Here is a 19,998-nt window from a genome sequence, read left to right on the forward strand (position 1 = left end):
GAGCATTCCTCATGCAAGGTTGCATATATCGTATTTGATGCTTAAGAAAATTGGCAAGTCCTATACATTGACCACCATCGTGTCCCATATGCTAGCATATGTCATGGGAAGGTTGATTTGTTCCTAACCAAGTAGGTAATAGCACTAGTCATAGTTGCATTCACATAAGTAGGTTGCACTTCATGAGTCTTATATTTTTGTGATCCCTCGGTCTTTTGTGGTTCTTTTACATTCCTCTAAGCATGAGGACATGCTAGAATCTAAGTGTGGGGAGGTTGACAAACCCCATTTTGAGGGTTTATCTTGTGTTGATTTCAGGGGTTTTATCAATGATTCCACACACTTTCTATATGAAAATACAAGATTTTGTACTCCTTTCCTAGTTTTGTCCCATGAATGAAAACATGCTTATTTTGCACTAAAATAGATACATTTCTAATCTTCTCTTGATGCCATTCGATGCCGTGACCCGTGTGTTAAGTGGTTCCAGAATATAGGGCAGGGATGGACCGGAAGAGAGAAGGAGGACGGGAGCAAAGGAAGGGAGCATGAGAATTGAGCCTTGGAAACCTCAGCATGGGCGCGTGCGCGCACTTGACGCGTCCGCGTGGATGGAGCAACTAGAAGTCGAAGCCAAGAGCCAAGCCATGAGCCGGCTTACGTAGCGGCTAAGCCATGATCTTCATGGGCGCGCACGCGTACATCACACCTCCGCGCACATTACAAGATGGTGGCGCGCGCGCGTACCTTGCGCGTGCGCGCCGATGTTCGAATGTGATTTTTTTAGAAGCCACGTGACTTAGGCGTGGAAGTAGTTGAGAATCCCATTTTTAGGGAAATTCCTTGGCGGAAAAAGCTTAAGAAGACCAAAGGAGCAAGGGTCAAGGATATTTTTAGTTCATTTTTCTAGAATTTAGATATTTTTTGGAGGGATAGTTAGTTACACTCTTGGAGAAGGAGAGAGAGATTTCAAGCTTTCACTAGGGTTCATCTTCATCCAAATTCTGAATTTTCCATCACTCTTTAGTGAGATCCATTGCAATTCTCACTTCACCTTGTTCATGTCATAGATCTTCTTCTCCAATTTCAAGTAATATTTGTAATTGCCCAATTTTCATAGATCTAGAATTCAACTTTGTAGTTTTGGATTTTTTTCAATATCTTGAGAATTTGATTTCCATTGTTGTTCTTTGACAATTGTTGTTAGTTCCTTGTGTTGCAATACTTTCAATTCTACTTTTCTTCTCATTTTACTAGGACTTTCTTTCTTGCTCATCAAATGTTTGATAAAATGTCAACACTAGTTATGAAGTAGAAATTTCTCACTTGGCATAGGGTTGGGCCATTAGAGGAAGTTGAATAGTTGTGTCAATTGTTGATTTGGAATTAGGGATTGCTAATTGACTAGGAGTGCACTAAAGCTAGATTCCCATGAGGTGAAGCTAGGACTTGTGACTCAAGTTGATTATTTTCATTTGACTTTCCTCTATACCTAGGGGATAACTAAATGAAGCAAGGCCAATTGTTGTCATCATTGAATGAACTATAAGGATAGAAATTCTAATACCAACCCTAAGCCAAGTCTTTTAATGATTGATTGTTTGTTTCCTATTACTTTGCTAAAACCTTCAAAGAATCCCAACAAGGTTTTCTAATCAATAAAGATGCACACTTTGGCAATTCCAAGGGAGGACGACTCGGGAGATTGGTACTCTCGGATATAGATTGTAGGATTGTTTGGTACGAGATTTAAGTGTCGATTAGACTATACTCACGATCATACTCATCTTTGAATTCTAATTCGGCATGCTAAATTTCGTTTATCAGTAACCTCCATGCTTGTTTATCCAAGTGTGCTACATTTTGATATTCTAAGTCTTTAAACCCCAAGACTCTATTTTTTTTACTCCTTGTCATTTTTTTCAACTCTTCCAATAAATGCTTCTTTCCTTTCCATTATTCGACCACCAGAATCTGCCAATCGCTGCTTCAATTCTTTTGCAGAAGGATTTAGGAAATTTAATGACGTTCATGCCATAGACTGGAATCACCTGTATTACTGCTTTTATCAAAACTTCCTTTCCAGCTTGATTTAATAATTTCACCCTGCATCTTTGTATTTATCTAGTATCTTCTCCTCTATCCACTCTAATGCTCTATTTTTTCTATCTTTCCCATCTCGCTGGTAACTCTAGATATCCTTTGTGTTTCTCCCACGATGCTATTTCGGTGATCTCTTCTATAGTCACCCTACTCTAGATAGGTACCTGACTTTCAAAAATCAGCCAAGACTTCTCAGTATTAATTCTTTGTCCTGATACCTCCATATATTTGTTAATAATCTGAATGAGTTGATAAATTTTCTCTTCTTGCGCCCCTGCAAAAATTTTACAATCATCAGCAAATAATAAATGAATGTTGACCGGCGATGTTGTAGCTAACTTAATTCCTGAAATTAGATTATCCATCATCGCTTTTTCCATGAGTATAGTAAAGCTTTCAGCAGCCAAAATAAAGAGACAGGGTGATAGAGAATCTCCTTGTCTAAGACCTCTCTGGGGGTTGATCTTGGTTGACAATTTTTCATTTATTTTGAACCTATAACTAGCACTTTTCACATAGCTCATCATCAACTTCACCCATTCATTACTAAAACTGAACTCTTCCATGACCCTTTTCCAAAAAATTCCATTCCAATCTATCATAATCCTTATTCATATCCAATTTAATGGCTATGTCTTTGCTTCCAAGATTTCCTTTTTTGGTTTCATTTGTGAAAAGCTTCTTGCACTATTATTATATTATCTTGTATGAGTCTTTCTTTTACAAAGGCACTTTAAATCGGAGATATAATAACATCTAGCACTTTTTTTAACCTCCCCACCAAGACCCTAGTTATAATCTTGTACACAAAATTACAACAGCTTATGGGTTTTAGGCGATTCAAGCTTTTCGGTTGACTCATTTTAGGAATCAAAACAATAGTTATCTCATTTAAATCTTCTGGTATGATACTGTTTTCAAAAAATTGTTTAACCACTTCACACGCTTCTTTACTCAATATAATCCCATGTTGCTGAAAAAGAAAACCCATTTAATTCATCTAGACCTAGAGCTTTTAATCCACCAATACTAAAAGTCACCTCCTTAATTTTCTCGTCATTGATCTTTGCCATTAACTCCTCATTCATCTCTCTAGTGACTCTCCTAGGTATTTCTCTTACACACTCCTCCAAGTTCCTGGCCCTATAGAGGTAAACAACTTAGTGAATTGTCTTTCTACTAATCTCATCATATTTTTCTCTCCTTGTATCCACTGTCCTGTCTCATCTCTCAATTTTTCAACTTTATTCCTATTTCTTCTTTGAATTGTTGTTGCATGAAAGAAAACTGAATTTTTATCACTCCATTTTAACCATTTCATCCTTGATCGTTGTCCTAATATTTCTCTTCTTGTTTCTAAAGCTCTGAGATTTGACTTTTCAGTTCGCTCTCTCTCCTCTGATCTCTTTCCGACATATTGGATTTCTGAATGTGTTGTAACTCTATTTTCTTTCTTTCAATTTATTTATCTGCTCTCTTAAACTTCCTTCTAGTCCACTATGTCAACTCCCTCTTGCATCAATTTCTCTTTTTTATGAATTGATTCCAACAATTTCTATTCGCGTCATCCAATTGCCAACTCCGCTTGATCACCTCTTTGCACTCCTCATGCTCTGTCTAAAATGCTTCAAACCTGAAATCTTTTTTATTCGAACTAGCGGCTATGTTTTCAAAATTAATGTACAGTGATCCAAACTTACAGTCGGAGAAGCTTTCAAAATAACATTCTGGTTTATTTGCAGCCATTTCCAGTTTACTAACACTCTATCTAGTCTTTCCCTAGTGATAAAGTTATTTCTTAGATTATTAAATTATGTAAATTTACTACCTTTAAGATCAACATCCATTAATCTATTATCATCTACAAACCTTCTAAAAGTTTCTAAATAAATTCTTGGCTGTGGATAAATGCATACCTTTTTCTCTTGACTTTTAATATTGTTGAAGTCCCCCAAATAAGCTTGAGATTCTTCCTTGTTCATATTATTTACCGTGATCTGCTGGCATAGTTTTCTCTCTTTTGAAAAACTAAATTTCTATACACAAAACACCCTGTCATTTCAGACCATTATTAATATTAATACTAGCTTTAATATAGTTATCACACTACTCATAAACATTAATATTAGCATTAGACTTTTATAACAAACTTAGCTCACCGGACATGCCCCACAGTTCTACGCAAAATATATTGTCAAAATGAAGCCTTCTTCTTATCCTATTCATTTTTTCTTGTCTAGCCCTAGTTTCCATTGAAAACACTATGAGCGGCTTTACTTTTTTACATAGATCATACAACTCGGAGATTGTCGAGGTAGCCGCTATTCCCCGACAATTCCAGCAAATGATACTCATGGCTGAGGTTGGGGCATGTTAAGGCTCGCCTACTCAGCCATTTGTATTTCCTTAATCTGACCAGAAACATGCATAGATAATTCATACTCCCCTGTGTCCAGTGTAGTGTTGTTATTCTTTATTTTCTTGGGCTCCCTATCCTCTTGCTCCTCCTTCCATTCCTCATTTGTAAGCGCTAGCACCTGTTTATTTTCTCGTTTTCTTTTTAAATTCAGTTTCAATTCCATCTTCTTTGCTAGTTGTGTTTCTAATCATCATGTTCTTCCCTTTTATCATCTTCATCTTCATCGCTTACTAATTCTATATAGTAGACGTTCTCACCCAAATTTACATGCTGTCCCACAAATTCATCTTCTCTGTCCTGTGCTTTCTTGGATAGCTTATTGAGTTATTCTTCTCCCATTATACTCTTTAACATTTCTTCATATTCCTTTATCCTCTCTCTGTCAACATTCACATATTTTTCTTCTTTTTTACTGTCATAAGTCTTTTTAGTTCCTATTCTATGATTTCTTTTTCTACTTTTTTTTTCTGGCCCAACTTCCAATCTTTTTTTTTTTGTAGCCGTTCACCTCTCCTTCTTTTGTTGTATATAGATTCAGCACACCCCCTTCAACGTTCCAAACTTATAGTTGATTTGCCACAAAATTGGGCCTAATATCTTTTCTTGACCCGTATCTACTCACCTTCTAAACCTCTTTCCCTTTTCTCCCTTTTGGGCCTTTTTGGTGTAAGCCCATTCATTGTTCCTCTCTCTTATCTCCTTGTTGAGACTCTTAAATTTGTAGGCTGCTCCTAAGTCAAATTGCATATCCTCTTCTTCTTGAAAATCAAGGATTTTTGGTACTTTTTCTACCTGCTCTTCTGCTTCAGTCATCCCTTCTTCTCTTCTTATTTGGTTTTTCCAGACACTTTTCTCTCTGATTTTCTGCTGTAGAATTTGATCAACCCTAATCTTTCTCTCCTCAGTGCTTTGTTCCTCACCACTCTCTCTTCCAAGGTTTTGTTGATCATGCGCCTGTTCCTCCCCATCTTTTCTCCGTCTATGTTGTTTTGAACTTCCTCCTCCCATGGTTGAAACTGGTCGAACTTGGCAGACTCCCAATCCTGGTGAATACTTCTTCTTGGTTGGATCCCAGTATACCTTGACTATTGGATTCTTGCATATTTTCTTCTCATGTCCTAATATTCCACAGTTGAAATAGTAACTGTTCGACAGCCTCTCATACTTAAAGAAAATCCACATTGGTGGCATCTCCTCTCTATCTAACTAGAAACCTGTTGGTAAAACCTTGGTAATATTGATACTAACCCTGATCCTCGGATATGATCTCCTAAGAACGCCGTCCACTTTTGGGTCTTCAGCCTCAGGTAGTACTTCCAACATTCTTCCGATAAGAATTTCTGTCTCTTTATTCATGAGATTATGTGGAATGCCATGAACTTGAATATAAAATTTCATGAAGTCATGATCAACTTCAAAAACTAATTCGCCCTCCCTCCATAGTTTGAGATTGACCAATTTTTTTCTGACATTCCAAGGACCATTCTAAATAATCTGTAACCCTCTCTTCATGTCTTTCAAACTGAAATAACATCTTTTTCAGACTAATGTTAGTAACTGCAATTCCTTATGGGTTTCTCTACATTTTCAATAATACATTTCTACATTTTTTAAAGTTTATCTCTTTATCACTTATTATCTTTTCTATCACATTTAATCAATTTTTTTTACCCTAATTTTTTTATTTGTTGAGTTTGATGACTTTATCTTCTATACTATTTATGTTGTATGTTGCTAATTTTTTTGTTGCTGTATATTTCAGGTTTTGCAGTGACTTTAATGGTTCAAATAGAATGAGAATTGTGTGAGAATACTGTTTATAAAGTTTGAACAGGATAAAAATGTTTTTTTAGAGAAGAAACTGAAGTTTTTAGAGGACTCTTCTATTGAGAGAAGAGAGCTTCCTATTAGAGAAAGTTTGGCTCCTGAAGGCTAAGCTTTATATAATTTATTTTTGGCTAATATTTTATTTACATGATACATCACTTTTTTTTTTTCTAAGTCAAGTCAAACTCGGGTCTTTGAGCTCGAGTCTAATGGTGTTCGGGTACATGGACCCACCAGTTGCTCTGGTCTTTTTAATGGGCCTGCTCGCGATCTACAGTTTAGCTAAAGAAGACTTCTTTTCTTTGGGCATAGATTTGTTGGGCTTGTTATTTAGATTCAAGCATGAACAGTTGACCACAAATATTATATCTTTCGATATATGTTTAATATAATTGTAGCAGATTTTTTAAGGTCTTAAAAATATTTGATTTAATTATTAGTTAAAAAATTATTAAAACGTACACATGTATAACGTAGTTGACTTTTGCCAACTAAGCGAAGTATATATTCCTCATGTAAGAGAGATTCGAGACTTAGTCATGTTACAGAATTGCTTCTGCAGCATGTTATTAGCGTTTGCCGAAGAGCCAAAGGTTGCTTCAGCAAATATTTAAATACAAATAAGATGTTTATATATTATTCAATTCCTTTTCAGATGCCATGTGAATATGTGACGATTATCTCCACCTTATGTTTCCATTCCCATGCTTCAAATGAACATGGAACTAAACTATTATCCTGGTAGCATTTTAATTTCATGGTAGTTAATTCTATGACAAGTTGAGAAGAAGATCTTTGAGGAGTTCCAATGTCTCATATGTCACGTGTTAGTAATATTGTGTATTGATGACTCACAAAGTCAGATTGTAATATACGGAGTAAAGAAACAAATTTTGTAACATTGGATTATTGCTCATTCAATTACAAAAGTTAAATTACGACTTTAAAAATGTTTCTCAGAAATTACGTGATTGAAAATAATTAAAGTCAAAGCATAAGAACCTAATTATTTAGTTAATATCCGTCCTATGTTCAAAGGTCGGTGTTGATGGTTGAATTGGTCCATTAAAATTTCACAAGGACGAATGTTGTATGTGGGCGTCGGAGAACGGCGTTACTTTGCACTGTCACAACTTCACAATCCATTTTAAGTGGCTATTGGTGAGGCCTTGAAATATTTGGAAATGGGTTTCATTTTCAACATTTCTATAACAATAGTTTTGAGGAGGATGGGGGCAAGTGGGAGTGGTTTAATTTAATTTGGGGCATATGGATGACCACAGAATCAATACTACTACAAAATTTGTTCACGCAAGGAATTGGGGGTACTTGCTACTTTAATTTGATTTGATAGCTTTTCATTTTTGTGCATTGCTTGCATGCATGCTAAAGAAGAAAGAAAGAAAGAATTGCAAAGGCTCGTGATTAATTAATTAATGATCTCGTTTATTTGTTCTTTAATCAAATGTTCATAGACGGCGTCACATGATATAATATTGAAGAAGAGAAAGCAAGCAAGCATCTTGTTTGGCATGAAAAAGGCCTATCCACTTGCATTATTATTGTTTGGTTCAATTACAATATTATAGTATGCTTGGACCATATTTCTTGTCTTTTTTCCTTTGGTTTAGAATTTAGATGAAAAAGGGGCTTCTTATTATGTACATATATATATATGAACTCCAAAAAAATAAACCAATGAGAAGCGACACTAGGAAGTAGGAATAAGGGGATAGAGACTCAAAGTGATCATGATGTGATGGGAGTCTGTTCCTTAGTAGCATTTAGACTTTGTTTGGGAGTAGTTTAACACTTTAGACGACAATATTTAACCAGAACAATGTAAAGGATAGGCTTTTGTAATTTTGTATATATGTATATCATCTATGTATATCTCTTTTTGGTTTTTTGTTTTTTTTTTTTCAGAAAAACTGGAAGAGTGGCTAAAAAACGAACACGTCACCCAGGCAGGGCAGGTATAGGCATCTCTCAGTAATTATAAACAGGCAAGTGGATATAATTGTCATGAACAAGAACAATGATAAGGATGTAGCAATCATATATATTTTAAGATTTTATTCATCTTTCTTTTTAATAAAAAAGAAAATTTTTATTCTTATCTTTTACACTTGGAAAATTTTAGACTAAGCCAGGAAGTTCATAGTCACCAAATACAATATCCATGTGATAATGAAAATCTTGAAATTCCAAGCCACTAAATTAATGTTTAATTTGCTGCTCTTGTCTCCAATATTTCAATATTCAAGAATCAACATTATTGTGGCCGTGTTGTGTTCCATTACATGAAGTAATTAACATCCCCAGAGGAGGAAGAAAAGAGTCGGCCACTCGGGAATAGACAGCAAAAATGGAAAATTGGTCAAAGTTTCTCAAGTTGCGCATATTGGAACACGATGCAGGCTCCACACACGTATATGTAGGTAAACTTGGCCTCACCACATAACTATGTATTCAACTATTCATGATTCTCTTTTCAAAAAGTCCAAGGCAGCTGTATTTAATTTTCATATCATATGGCCTTCCTTTCCTTCTATTCAAATTAAATTAAAAGTTATGTCAGAGTCAGAATCATAGCCTCCAATATTGCTCTTGCAATTGCAGGTCAACCCCCCACCCCTCACATAATACAACTCTCTTCTCTCTTCTCTCTTCTCTCTTCTCAATGGTTCATACCCCTCCTCTCTAAAACAACCACCATCAACTAATTAATAACTAACTTTTTTGTTTCCGTATACAAGAAATGAACCAAGACATCATCACCTTCTTCTACTGTTGTGTTATCATTAACATCATCCTCTTGTGTGTGCTGAGCAGAACCAGTTTGTGCGCTCATGTGGATCCACACTACCTGGCATGTGAACCCCAAATATGCGGCAACCAATCCATAAGATACCCCTTTTACATCCAAGGCAAGCAGCAACCTTTCTGTGGCTACCCTGGTTTTGCCATCTCTTGTGCTGATATTCATGGCTTCCCAACTCTCAATCTCTCCAATACTTCTTACATCATCCATCAAATATTCTACCACAACGAATCACTCAGAGTCTCCAATGCTGCCTTCTCATCAAATACTTCTTGTATTTCTGCTACACATAACCTCACCCTTCCTCCAACCATGACCTTCAGTTTTCTTAATCGGAATCATAATAAGGACATCTTACTGTTCTTCGGATGTAATCTGTCATCCATGCCCACAGAGTTGATGGATTACAGAATTGGGTGTTCTGAAGCGAGCAACAAAACGGGTGGTTCGGTTCTGGCATTGTATAAGGACGATGTGAAGACAGTAACATCGGTCTCCGAGAGTTGCGGGAGTGGCGGAGAGGTGGTGGATGCGGTGGTGGAAGGGAGGGAAGGAGGAGGAGGAGGGATAGAAGAGGAGCTGAGGAGAGGGTTCATGCTGAATTGGACAGCGAGTGATTGCAAGTTGTGCAATAGCACAGGAGGAAGGTGTGGCTTCAATTCAACTATATTCACTTTCCAGTGTTACTGCACTGATCGAATTCATGCTTCCAAATGTGATTTTACAGGTTTCTGTCTCTATCTCTTCTCTTCTTTTGCTCACCATAATTCTTTACTTACTTTATCTTCAGTTTTCATCCATGTTCCATTTTCTTTGATACCAAAATTAGTCCATTTGATGATTAGATCCGGAACTACTATTTTAGGTAATCTTGGATTCGTATGAACGATATATAGTGCCGTTTGTTTCAAATTAGTGGAATAGTGTGATTTAATTTCTAACTGAGCTAGTTCTTTTCCTTTTTAATTAGAATCACATGGAAAAATGTACTGATGTAGGGTCTGTGAGAATAATCATTAACTTAAAATTATTATAGATGTGTGAGGATTTTGGAGGAATTAATATACCGAATACACATATACGGGGTGTGAAACATAATAATAAACCATTAACTGCATGATTAATTAAAAGTAGAAACTCACGTCCAATTATTAGATTATAATTTTTTAATACTGTAGACGTTCTGTAATTTTTTTATATCTATAAAAATTGCTACAATAATTTTAAAATTGAATGTAAGTCACTATAAGATGTAACAGTTTATGTGAATTCGTGTGTTGAATAAAAATTACTGCAGAATGTAATGGTTTCGGAAAAAACTGTCACTTAAGAAAATCGCAATTGGCTATAGCAATTTCTAAAAAAATTGCAACCTCTCTTAGAGCATGATAATGAATTGCATTTGAGACTCTAGTCAAATGAGGATTTTTCTCTATACAGCTTAGTCGTCCCATACCAAAAGCTAATGAAATTGAAACATGGAAGTTATAGCTAGTGCCTCCTTAGTTTTCATACAAAATTTTTCAAAATCTAGACTCTCTAATTTGCTAAATACAGGATTAAACTAAAATGGAATATCCAACTTCTCTACTTTTTCAATTAATTTATGAGCTATTTGGTCTAAAATTTCTTTCTTATGAACACCAATGATTCTCAAATGAGATGAACCTTTAGGAGATACAATTTAAGTTTGGAGGAGTGAAATCCACTTAGTAAAATTTAGCAACATTAAAATAAATTATATGAATCTTTTTTTGTCTTGCGTCGCCTCAATAATAACTTGATTTGTTAGAACAAATGCTATTTTCGTGGAAAAAAAATATCTTATAAAAGGGCTTTTGAGTGAAAACTTTTTTAAAAATAATGATCATTTTAGTTGAGTTGAAGTAGTTCTCAAATTTTTATACAGAATAAATTCTCATTTGATTAGAATCTCAAATGAAATTCACTATTATGCTGCAAGAGTGCAACACTACAAGTTTTTAGAAACCGTTATAGCCTATGGCAATTTTCTTATAGTGCAGTTTTGTTCACTACACTTTGTAGCGTAGCAGTTTCTGCCCAACACACAAATCTACATAAATCCACTACGTTCAATTTTTAAAATTATCGTAATTTCTATAGATATGAAAAAATTACAAAAATGTCTGTAATATTAAAAAGGTACAATCTAATACATTTTGTTTTCAAATATTTTATATACAACTTGTCCTAATATTTAAAAATTATTAGATAATAATTTAGTTAAATATTTTAAATTTAATAATTTTTATATATCAACTTTATATAAAATAATTATATATACATTTTTACTTTAATTAAATTCGTAAAAATTCATTTTCGTGGATAAAATACAATTACTAGAACATATAGTTCAGTTTCGCAAATTCTTTATACATGAATTTATTAAAAGATCCTTTATTTTAAAATAATGATGCTTCGATTTATTTTGTGCATTAAAAAAATAATGTATCTGGATCTATTTTATTTGCTCTAAATACAATATATTCATCAACGTATAAGTAAATAAAAATAATAACTATTTTGACATAAAGGAAGTAATTTCATCTCTTAAACATTATTTTTAAGATATATTTTAGCTAAATTTTAAAATTATTAAAAAAATTATTGATTAATCATATTCTAGATAGGATCAACGATTATAAACAAGTTTGAATCGTTCTAAAAATCAGGTCCGTTTACTTTTGTTTAATTCCATGATCGAGGTTCTTCTACGACTTTCCTACTTTCCTCACTTTTTTTTTTTTTGCTAAATACTTTCCTCACATTTTATCTCTAGGATTTATAAGTAATAACATATTATATTTCTATGCGTCTATTTCTATATTATTTCGTCCTTCAATTATTTGTTAAGGGAATCTTTGATTTTGACGCAATTATTATAGATGTTGAAAAATATTAAAAAATTATTGCGATTGATAGTTTAAAACTTCACATATTCAACCTTTTAATCTTTTAATTACACGAAATTAATTCGTTTTAATTTCTCAATAAAATATTCAGGGGTTGTATACCATGATAACATTTCTTGATTTCTTCCATTCTTTAAACATCACACGTTCAACCATCACCTCCGCCTTCTCCTCCTCGTACTACTCTTTATCTTTTTTCTTAGTCTTTTTTTTTTAAATGAATAAACATAAAAATATCTTTAGTTTATCTTAGTATTATTTTAGCCAAGTTTACGTTAATTTTTTCTTTGAATGTAAGCGAGCTTTCTTGAATACTTGAATGTTGTACCTTTATATAAAAAAAAAAATAGTTCTCAATTTAGTATAAACTTCTTTGCAATAAAAAAGCATGAATAATATAATACTTAAAAAAAGTTCCTATTATTTTTTGTATACACCTTTTATATATATATATATATATATATATATTATAATATAAAAGATAAATATTTTTATTTTTTTCTATTTTTTATCAATTATTTTAAATACAAAAATTAAAAGATATATAAACAATCTAATATAACATTCTTCTTTTTTCTTAGTAAAATAGATTGGACAACCTTTAATCCTAAGTATTATACGTATGACTCACACAATACATTCACACATCGCATCAACTTTTTGATTTTTTAAATAATATGTCAACCAATATTTTTGTTGGACCTACCATAAACCAGGTTCTATATATTTTATTAACCAATTTACTTTATTCGTGTTTTAACTGGGCCGAAGCCCAGAAAAGTAGAATTAGTTGACTACAAAGCAACCCGTCTAACATGATTTCCGAGGGCTGTCCCAGAAGTGGAACCCTGAGTTGATCTTAAGCTCTCTCTTGCCAGTCAGTTTAGGTGTCCTCAATCCTTCATTTTCCTTTATCTTCCAGTCCTTTGTTAGTTAGTTTGTTTGCCTGGTATGTTTAAGTAAAGATTGGGAATTCGAATTTTAATTTATACATGCAACAATTTATTCACCAACAATAAATTCTTAAAAATTTTTTTAATGTGTAACGAATTAGCCTTTTACATATCAAATTCGAAATATCATAGTTAGTTTCATTTACTAAGCATTTTCATCAAAAATAAATACATATCCATCCAGTTGGATCCCACTCATTTAAGAGCAAGCAGGTTCCATTCCCTCTAGGCCCTAGAGATGTAAAGAGTATGTACCCTGAAAACTACATACAGCTATAGGAATTAGGATATATCGCATGTGGTTGTTACTCGCATGATATGAAAATAATAATGAGATATAAGTATCCATGATGTGAAATAATTTAATTAAATGTATTAAATCATTTAATATAATATAATTTCAATGTATTGATAATATAAAATATAAAATATTTTATATAATTATTTAATTATATCTATTTTTTATAATATTTACGTAATTAATATTAAAAATAAATATTTTTATCTTTTAAAATAGCAACCATTAATGTATTCCAAAACAAACTACGGTCTTGACTAAAGGAAACAAAATAGGTATTTGTATCTTTTAATTATACTTAATTATTAATAAGTAATTTATATCTTCAGCGCTAATGTAAACTTTGTACCATAGATTTTTGTTTCCCTGTTATGTCACATTAATCGTTTATCTTTTTTATTCAGATATTTATAATTTTATTTCTAATATGCTCTTTTTTTTTTCCCTAAAGTAAACTTAGCTTGTTCATGTAAACTATTCTGCATTGAATATGAAACATTAAAACTGTAGCAACTTAGTGGATGACTGCTGATAAGTTCTCGTTGATCGTATGCATGCCAAGCCCAAATTATGCATACTACTAAGTAAACGACATTAAATAGTCTACATAAGTATATATGAGACAAATTTACAATCTAAAATTATATTTTTTTATTTTATATTCTAAAATAATATTATATCAATAATGTTATTGACTTGGTACACGCCCCATGTGGCCATGTGTGTGTACACAAGAATCTGATGGCATCATGGCAGCCTCTTAATTTTCCGAAAGGAACCCCTCATTAGAGCCTAGAACTTGGGTCCAGAGTTGAATCATTTCTGAATTAGCATTATCCCTTTCCTTTTTTTTTTGTTTTAGAAAAAAAAAAAAAGAAGATAATTCTTTTGATGAAGTGTTGAAAGTAACGTGGTTCTTAATCTTAGCCATGTGAAAGAGATTACCTATTTGAGGAAGGCTCAAGATGATTCATTTGCTGTCTTATAGATTCTTCTATGTACCATGGTTGAGATTATTAGAGATCTGAGCAGTTATGTACATTACTAGTAGTAGTTAAGTTTTGGTGGAAGTTAGATACATCTAATTAAGGAAATTAAATTCTATAATTTAATGAGTTAATTTTGATACACTAACGGTGTAATATAGTCTTGTAATTATATCTATTCTTTTAAATGACTATTTAATATTTACGCGATCAACTTGAGAAGTAGTTATTTTTATTGATGGGATATTAAGTAATTAGATACATATATAAAATTATTTTACACTTACGGTACATCAAACTAGGATTGAGAAAAAAAAAGGTAAGAGGCTTGACAATTAGTACAAGTAAGGTTATCAGAAACCTTTTTTGATGATTTGACGAAAAGATATTAATTAATTTCCTAGACTTTGCAATGTAAGTAGTTTTCTTTATGAACCAAAATATTTTAGTTGGATGAGAATGAAGCTGAGAACAGAGTAAATAAATATAGGAATTTTACCTATTTTTTTCGTACTCCACTAAGCCAACTAGTCAATAGTCAATAACAATAGAGAAGGAATTTTACTAGTAGGTCTAAATTTCCAAATTTCACATTGATGTCTGTTACTGTTAGAAGAGACATTATGACTGCTTGAATTTATGGCTAGTGAGACAAAAGAGTAATGTGATTGATTATGACACTAAGTGGTAGATGATAGATTATATACCCTTATACGCGTTTTCCATCAAAGAGAAATGAAGGTGTGAACATAAACACCAAAATGCTTAGAAAAACTAGCTTGACCAGTTCAACATTGTATCGTATTAGTCCTCTCTTTTCACTAGTTTCAATTTGAAGGCCCACCGGACCCCCAAAGTCTGCGGACTACTGGAAAGAACTAATGATTTTTTAATCAGTTTTTCTTAGTAATTGCACATTGAAGAAGGTAACATACTATGAACAGTCAATAGCCACTTTCCCAATTCCAATAGGTTGGTGGCAATGGTTGAGAGAATCAAATCCTTTGTTGAATTGAGCATGTATGAATTTGTTGTATTGGTATTGATGCTTGTGGTGGCCGCAGCCACCGGAGAGAGAAGAGAATGTCCAGCTTCATTCAATTGTGGATATGTTGGGAACATCAGCTTCCCTCTCACTACAGCAGAGCGTCAGGAGTGTGGCCTTTTGGCCATACACAATTGTTCTGAGTCACCGCAGGTGGAAAGATGGGTGCAACTAAGTGATGAAGGCAAAACATTTTTAGTTATACGCGTATCTCAACAGAATTTTACTAGTATTCAATTCAGAGATAAGGACTTGTATCAACTTATGCAATCAAGAAATTGTAATGCCTTCAGATATAACTATACTCTTTCTACTCCTCCCACCTTTCATCATTTTGCTTCCCTTCATATGGAATACGATACAACCCTCTACAGATGCAACCGTACCCTCCATTTCCCCCCAACTAAGAACATGTTCAGTTATGTAAATTGCACTGGCATCGATATCTACTACGGCCTTTTCATTAACACAACACAAATTGAGAGTTCGTTGACCTCATGCACAAAGGTCTTGCTTCCAATCAAAGATGTTCCTGATGGCAATGATCCATTCACATTCGTAAATGCTGATATCATCGCTAAGGTCATTTTGTCGCAAGAATGCACAGACTGTCACTATAAGCAAAGAGGCCAGTGCCAACTTGACAGCAAAAGTAAATTTTGTTGTGCCAACGTTAGGCCGCCGGAAAATACAAGTGAGACAACTTGCTTGAGAGGTTCTTATTTAACATTTTTGTTAGCTCAGTTTGCTCAACCAGTATCAGACACTTAAGCTTTCTCTTGTTCTGTTTGATACCCGGAATTTTGTAGTAAGCTAGATGATTTAATTTGTTGTTACTTACTCTTGGATGGCAAGACCTTGTTCCATTCAATGGCTCTCTAAATTTGTTAGCACAACAATACATAATGATAATACTCCCAATCTCTATTGTTTGTACTAAATCTATTTTTTCTTCTAATTGCTTTTACAGGGAAAAAAGATCTGAGTAAGAAGGCTAAATTGGGTCTAGGTAATGTAGCTTTCACGTTACTTAGTATGTTTCACTTTCACAGTTATGTAATAAGTAATAACCTTCCACTGATATTTTCTTTGTTCAGTAGGTTTGGGTATTGGCTTCTTAGGCATCTTGATAATTGGGTTGCTCTTGCTCTTCCGAATCTACAAGAGAAAACGTGTCAACTCAGGCAGCAGCCACTTTGAATCAAGATACTCTTATTCTGATTCCTCTTCCAATCCACACCTAGATAATGGTGCTGCTTACCTCGGAGTTCCACTCTTCTCCTACAAGGATCTTAAAGAAGCAACAAACAATTTTGACCATAACAAAGAACTTGGAGATGGAGGCTTTGGCACTGTCTACTACGGTAGGCTACTCAAATACTGCCCTCCCTAATTTATATACTAAATTTGTGCTCCATAACTTATGCTTAGATAATTAAAACCCAGGGAAACTCCAAGATGGAAGAGAAGTTGCTGTGAAGCGCTTGTATGAGCACAACTACAGGAGAGTAGAGCAATTCATAAATGAAGTTCAGATTCTAACACGTTTGAGACACAAAAATCTTGTGTCTCTCTACGGCTGCACTTCGCGCCACAGCCGCGAACTGCTGCTTGTATATGAATATATTTCTAATGGCACGGTTGCTTGTCATCTCCATGGCGAATCAGCCAAGCGCAGCTTACTACCTTGGTCTACAAGAATCAAAATCGCCATAGAGACTGCTACTGCATTAGCTTATCTTCATGCTTCTGACATCATTCACCGTGATGTGAAGACCAACAACATTCTCCTTGACCATAACTTTACTGTCAAGGTTGCAGATTTTGGCCTTTCAAGACTATTCCCCATGGATGCAACCCACGTATCCACCGCGCCACAAGGGACTCCTGGTTATGTTGACCCTGAATATCACCAGAATTACCAGCTTACTAGCAAGAGTGATGTGTATAGTTTCGGAGTTGTGCTCATTGAGCTAATATCATCCATGCCTGCAGTGGATATGAACAGGGATAAGGATGAGATTAACTTATCAAATCTAGCCATGAAGAAGATTCAAAATAGTGCAATTATTGACTTGGTTGATCGTTCTCTCGGTTTTGATTCAAACAATAAGGTAAGGAGAATGATAGTTTCGGTGGCGGAGTTGGCTTTTCAGTGTTTGCAAAGAGACAAGGAGTTAAGACCTTCCATGGATGAAGTCTTGGATGAACTGAAGAAGATTGAGAGTGGCAAGGATCATGCAGAGCTTCAAGAGGAAGCTGATGTTGATGGTAGTGAAGTTTCTCACAATAAGATTGTACATTCACTTCCACCACCTTCACCTGAATGGGATGAAGTTGGATTATTGAAGCATATGAAGATACCACCATCTTCTTCACCAATCACTGTCACTGATAATTGGGAAAGTAAATGCACCACGCCCAGCATCAGTGCTTAGTTAATCATATAGTACTATTCTGTTACCAATTGTTCATACTCCATTTTTACTATATATATATGCGCTTTCAAGTCTTAGTTGTAACTCATTGTGTCAAAGGATCATCATCTCTCTCTTTTTTTTTTATCTACTTGTATAGTAGTTTTTAATAGGATGTTTATTGGTTAATATTAAACGGCCCGTTGTAATTAAGCAGAGTTAAATTGAAAGGCAGATGGAAGCATTGCATTCGAATATTGCAAGATCCTTATGCGCATGTACATCTATAATTTTGCTCCGTTGGAACAATATGTAAGTGTAGAAAATTGTGTATGTTTTTTTACGTTTCATATTCTTATTATTACTTCAATGATATTGTTGTTAATAAACAATAATGTAACAAAAAATGGTGAGCACGAGTAGCGGGTACTCTCCGAACCCGAACCGAACCAATTAAATTGGTTCTGAAACTAACGGATAATCGGGTTCAATCCGAACCAAATCGATGATTTTTGTTAGTGATTGATTTGGGTATCGGTTTGGGATGCAGAACCCGAACTAAACCGCGAATCCGATCATATATTAATTAAATAAAAAATAAAAATATATATGCCTTTTCCATTAGACAATGATTATTCATTATTAATATGTTTGGATTTTAATGAGTTTAGTTTTTAATGTATTTGGTATTTAACATGTTTAGATTATTTCTATTGATGTCCTACATAGAATGCTTGAGGAGGCGGTTAGAAACAGGCGGATTTCTCCGCTACTGGTTGGTAGAGATCATATTGAGCTGTCGCATCTTCAGTTTGCAGATGACACCATTCTGTTCTGCCCCCAAGAGGAAGAGACAGTGAAGAACTATAGAAGGATACTTAGCTGTTTTGAGTTGATGTCGGGGTTAAGCATCAATTTTGATAAATCTAGCTTGATTCCTGTTAATTGTGAGGCTCAGTGGGTTCAACGCATGTGCTGCGTACTGGGGTGCCAGGAAGCCGCCCTTCCAGTAAAATATTTGGGGATACAGTTAGGAGCTAATCCAAGGTTGGTGAAGACTTGGAAGCCGATTGTGGACAAAGTGGAGGAAAAACTCAGCCTTTGGAAAGCCAAGGTTCTTAATAAAGCCGGTAAATTGGTTCTCCTAAAATCGGTACTGAATAGTCTCCCTGTATATTATTTAAGTTTGTACAGGATGCCAAAGGCTGTTGCGGATAAGCTCATTTCCTTACAGAGAAGATTTTTATGGAGCAAGGAGGATGGTAGGACTGGTATGCCTTTGGTTAGGTGGGAGGTGGTGCAAGCGCCCAAAAAATTTGGTGGGTTGGGTGTGGGGGATGCCATGCTACGGAACACGGCCCTTCTCTTTAAGTGGTGGTGGCGCTTTTCAAAGGAGGACTGCCCGCTGTGGAAGAAGGTGGTTTGTGCTTGTAATAACCTGAACCCAGATGTCTTGCTGTCCTCTCAGACTTTACCTAATAAGGGGGGCCCTTGGAAGGATATCTGTCAGATACAGTTCACGAGTCAGCAAGTTAGACAGAAGATAATCACTGGGTTGGATATGGAGGTTGGTGATGGAAGAGGGACTCGGTTCTGGGAGGATGAATGGCTGCGTGGTGGTGCTCTGAAAGTCCAGTTTTCGAGGCTTTTCTCAGTCTCAAACCAAAGAGGATCTTTTATTGGGGATTGCGGGTTCTGGGATGGGGCTGAGTGGATATGGAACTTCCAATGGAGGCGAGAGCTATTCCAATGGGAGTTGGACCTAGTAAACCAGTTGCATGATGCATTAAGACTGGTCAAACTGGCACATGGTAGTGAAGATCGCGTTGTATGGAAATTTGATAAACAAGGGATATTTTCTACTAAATCTTTTATGCAGGTAATCCAGGAGGACAACCTTCCAGAGGATATAACAAGCTACAACTTTACAAGGACAATTTGGAAAGGCTTAGTTCCACCAAGGGTGGAACTGTTTGTCTGGTTTGTATTGATTGGTAGGATAAATACGAAGGAGAGGCTGAGCCGGTTGGGAGTTATCCATCAGGAAGATATTATATGTGTGTTTTGTAATAGGAGTGTTGAGTTTATTCACCACTTGTTCCTTGGCTGTGACTTTTCGTGGCAGGTTTGGTGTGCTTGGTTAGCATTTGTTGGAAGGCAATGGTCATGCCCAGGGACGCTAAAGGAACATTT

The 19,998-nt window shown here is 34.8% G+C and overlaps 1 protein-coding gene across 8 annotated transcripts; it reads left to right on the plus strand.

Annotated features, from left to right (window-relative positions):
* The first annotated feature begins 8,604 nt into the window (after positions 1-8,604).
* Positions 8,605-18,060, plus strand: LOC130948426 (LEAF RUST 10 DISEASE-RESISTANCE LOCUS RECEPTOR-LIKE PROTEIN KINASE-like 1.1). 8 transcript variants are annotated; one of them, XM_057877150.1, is made up of 5 exons: positions 8,605-8,786; positions 9,185-9,900; positions 16,359-16,397; positions 16,486-16,752; positions 16,835-18,060. In XM_057877150.1, the coding sequence occupies exons 1-5, from the start codon at positions 8,764-8,766 to the stop codon at positions 17,824-17,826; spliced, it is 2,037 nt and encodes a 678-aa protein (XP_057733133.1). In that variant the 5' UTR covers positions 8,605-8,763; the 3' UTR covers positions 17,827-18,060. The 8 variants fall into 8 exon arrangements, with proteins under 8 accessions (XP_057733133.1, XP_057733134.1, XP_057733127.1 ...); XM_057877151.1 differs by having other exon boundaries at positions 8,612-8,790; XM_057877144.1 differs by lacking the exon at positions 8,605-8,786 and having other exon boundaries at positions 8,850-9,900.
* The last annotated feature ends 1,938 nt before the right edge of the window (positions 18,061-19,998 follow it).

Source organism: Arachis stenosperma, chromosome 9, assembly GCF_014773155.1.
Source record: "Arachis stenosperma cultivar V10309 chromosome 9, arast.V10309.gnm1.PFL2, whole genome shotgun sequence".
NCBI lineage: Eukaryota > Viridiplantae > Streptophyta > Magnoliopsida > Fabales > Fabaceae > Arachis > Arachis stenosperma.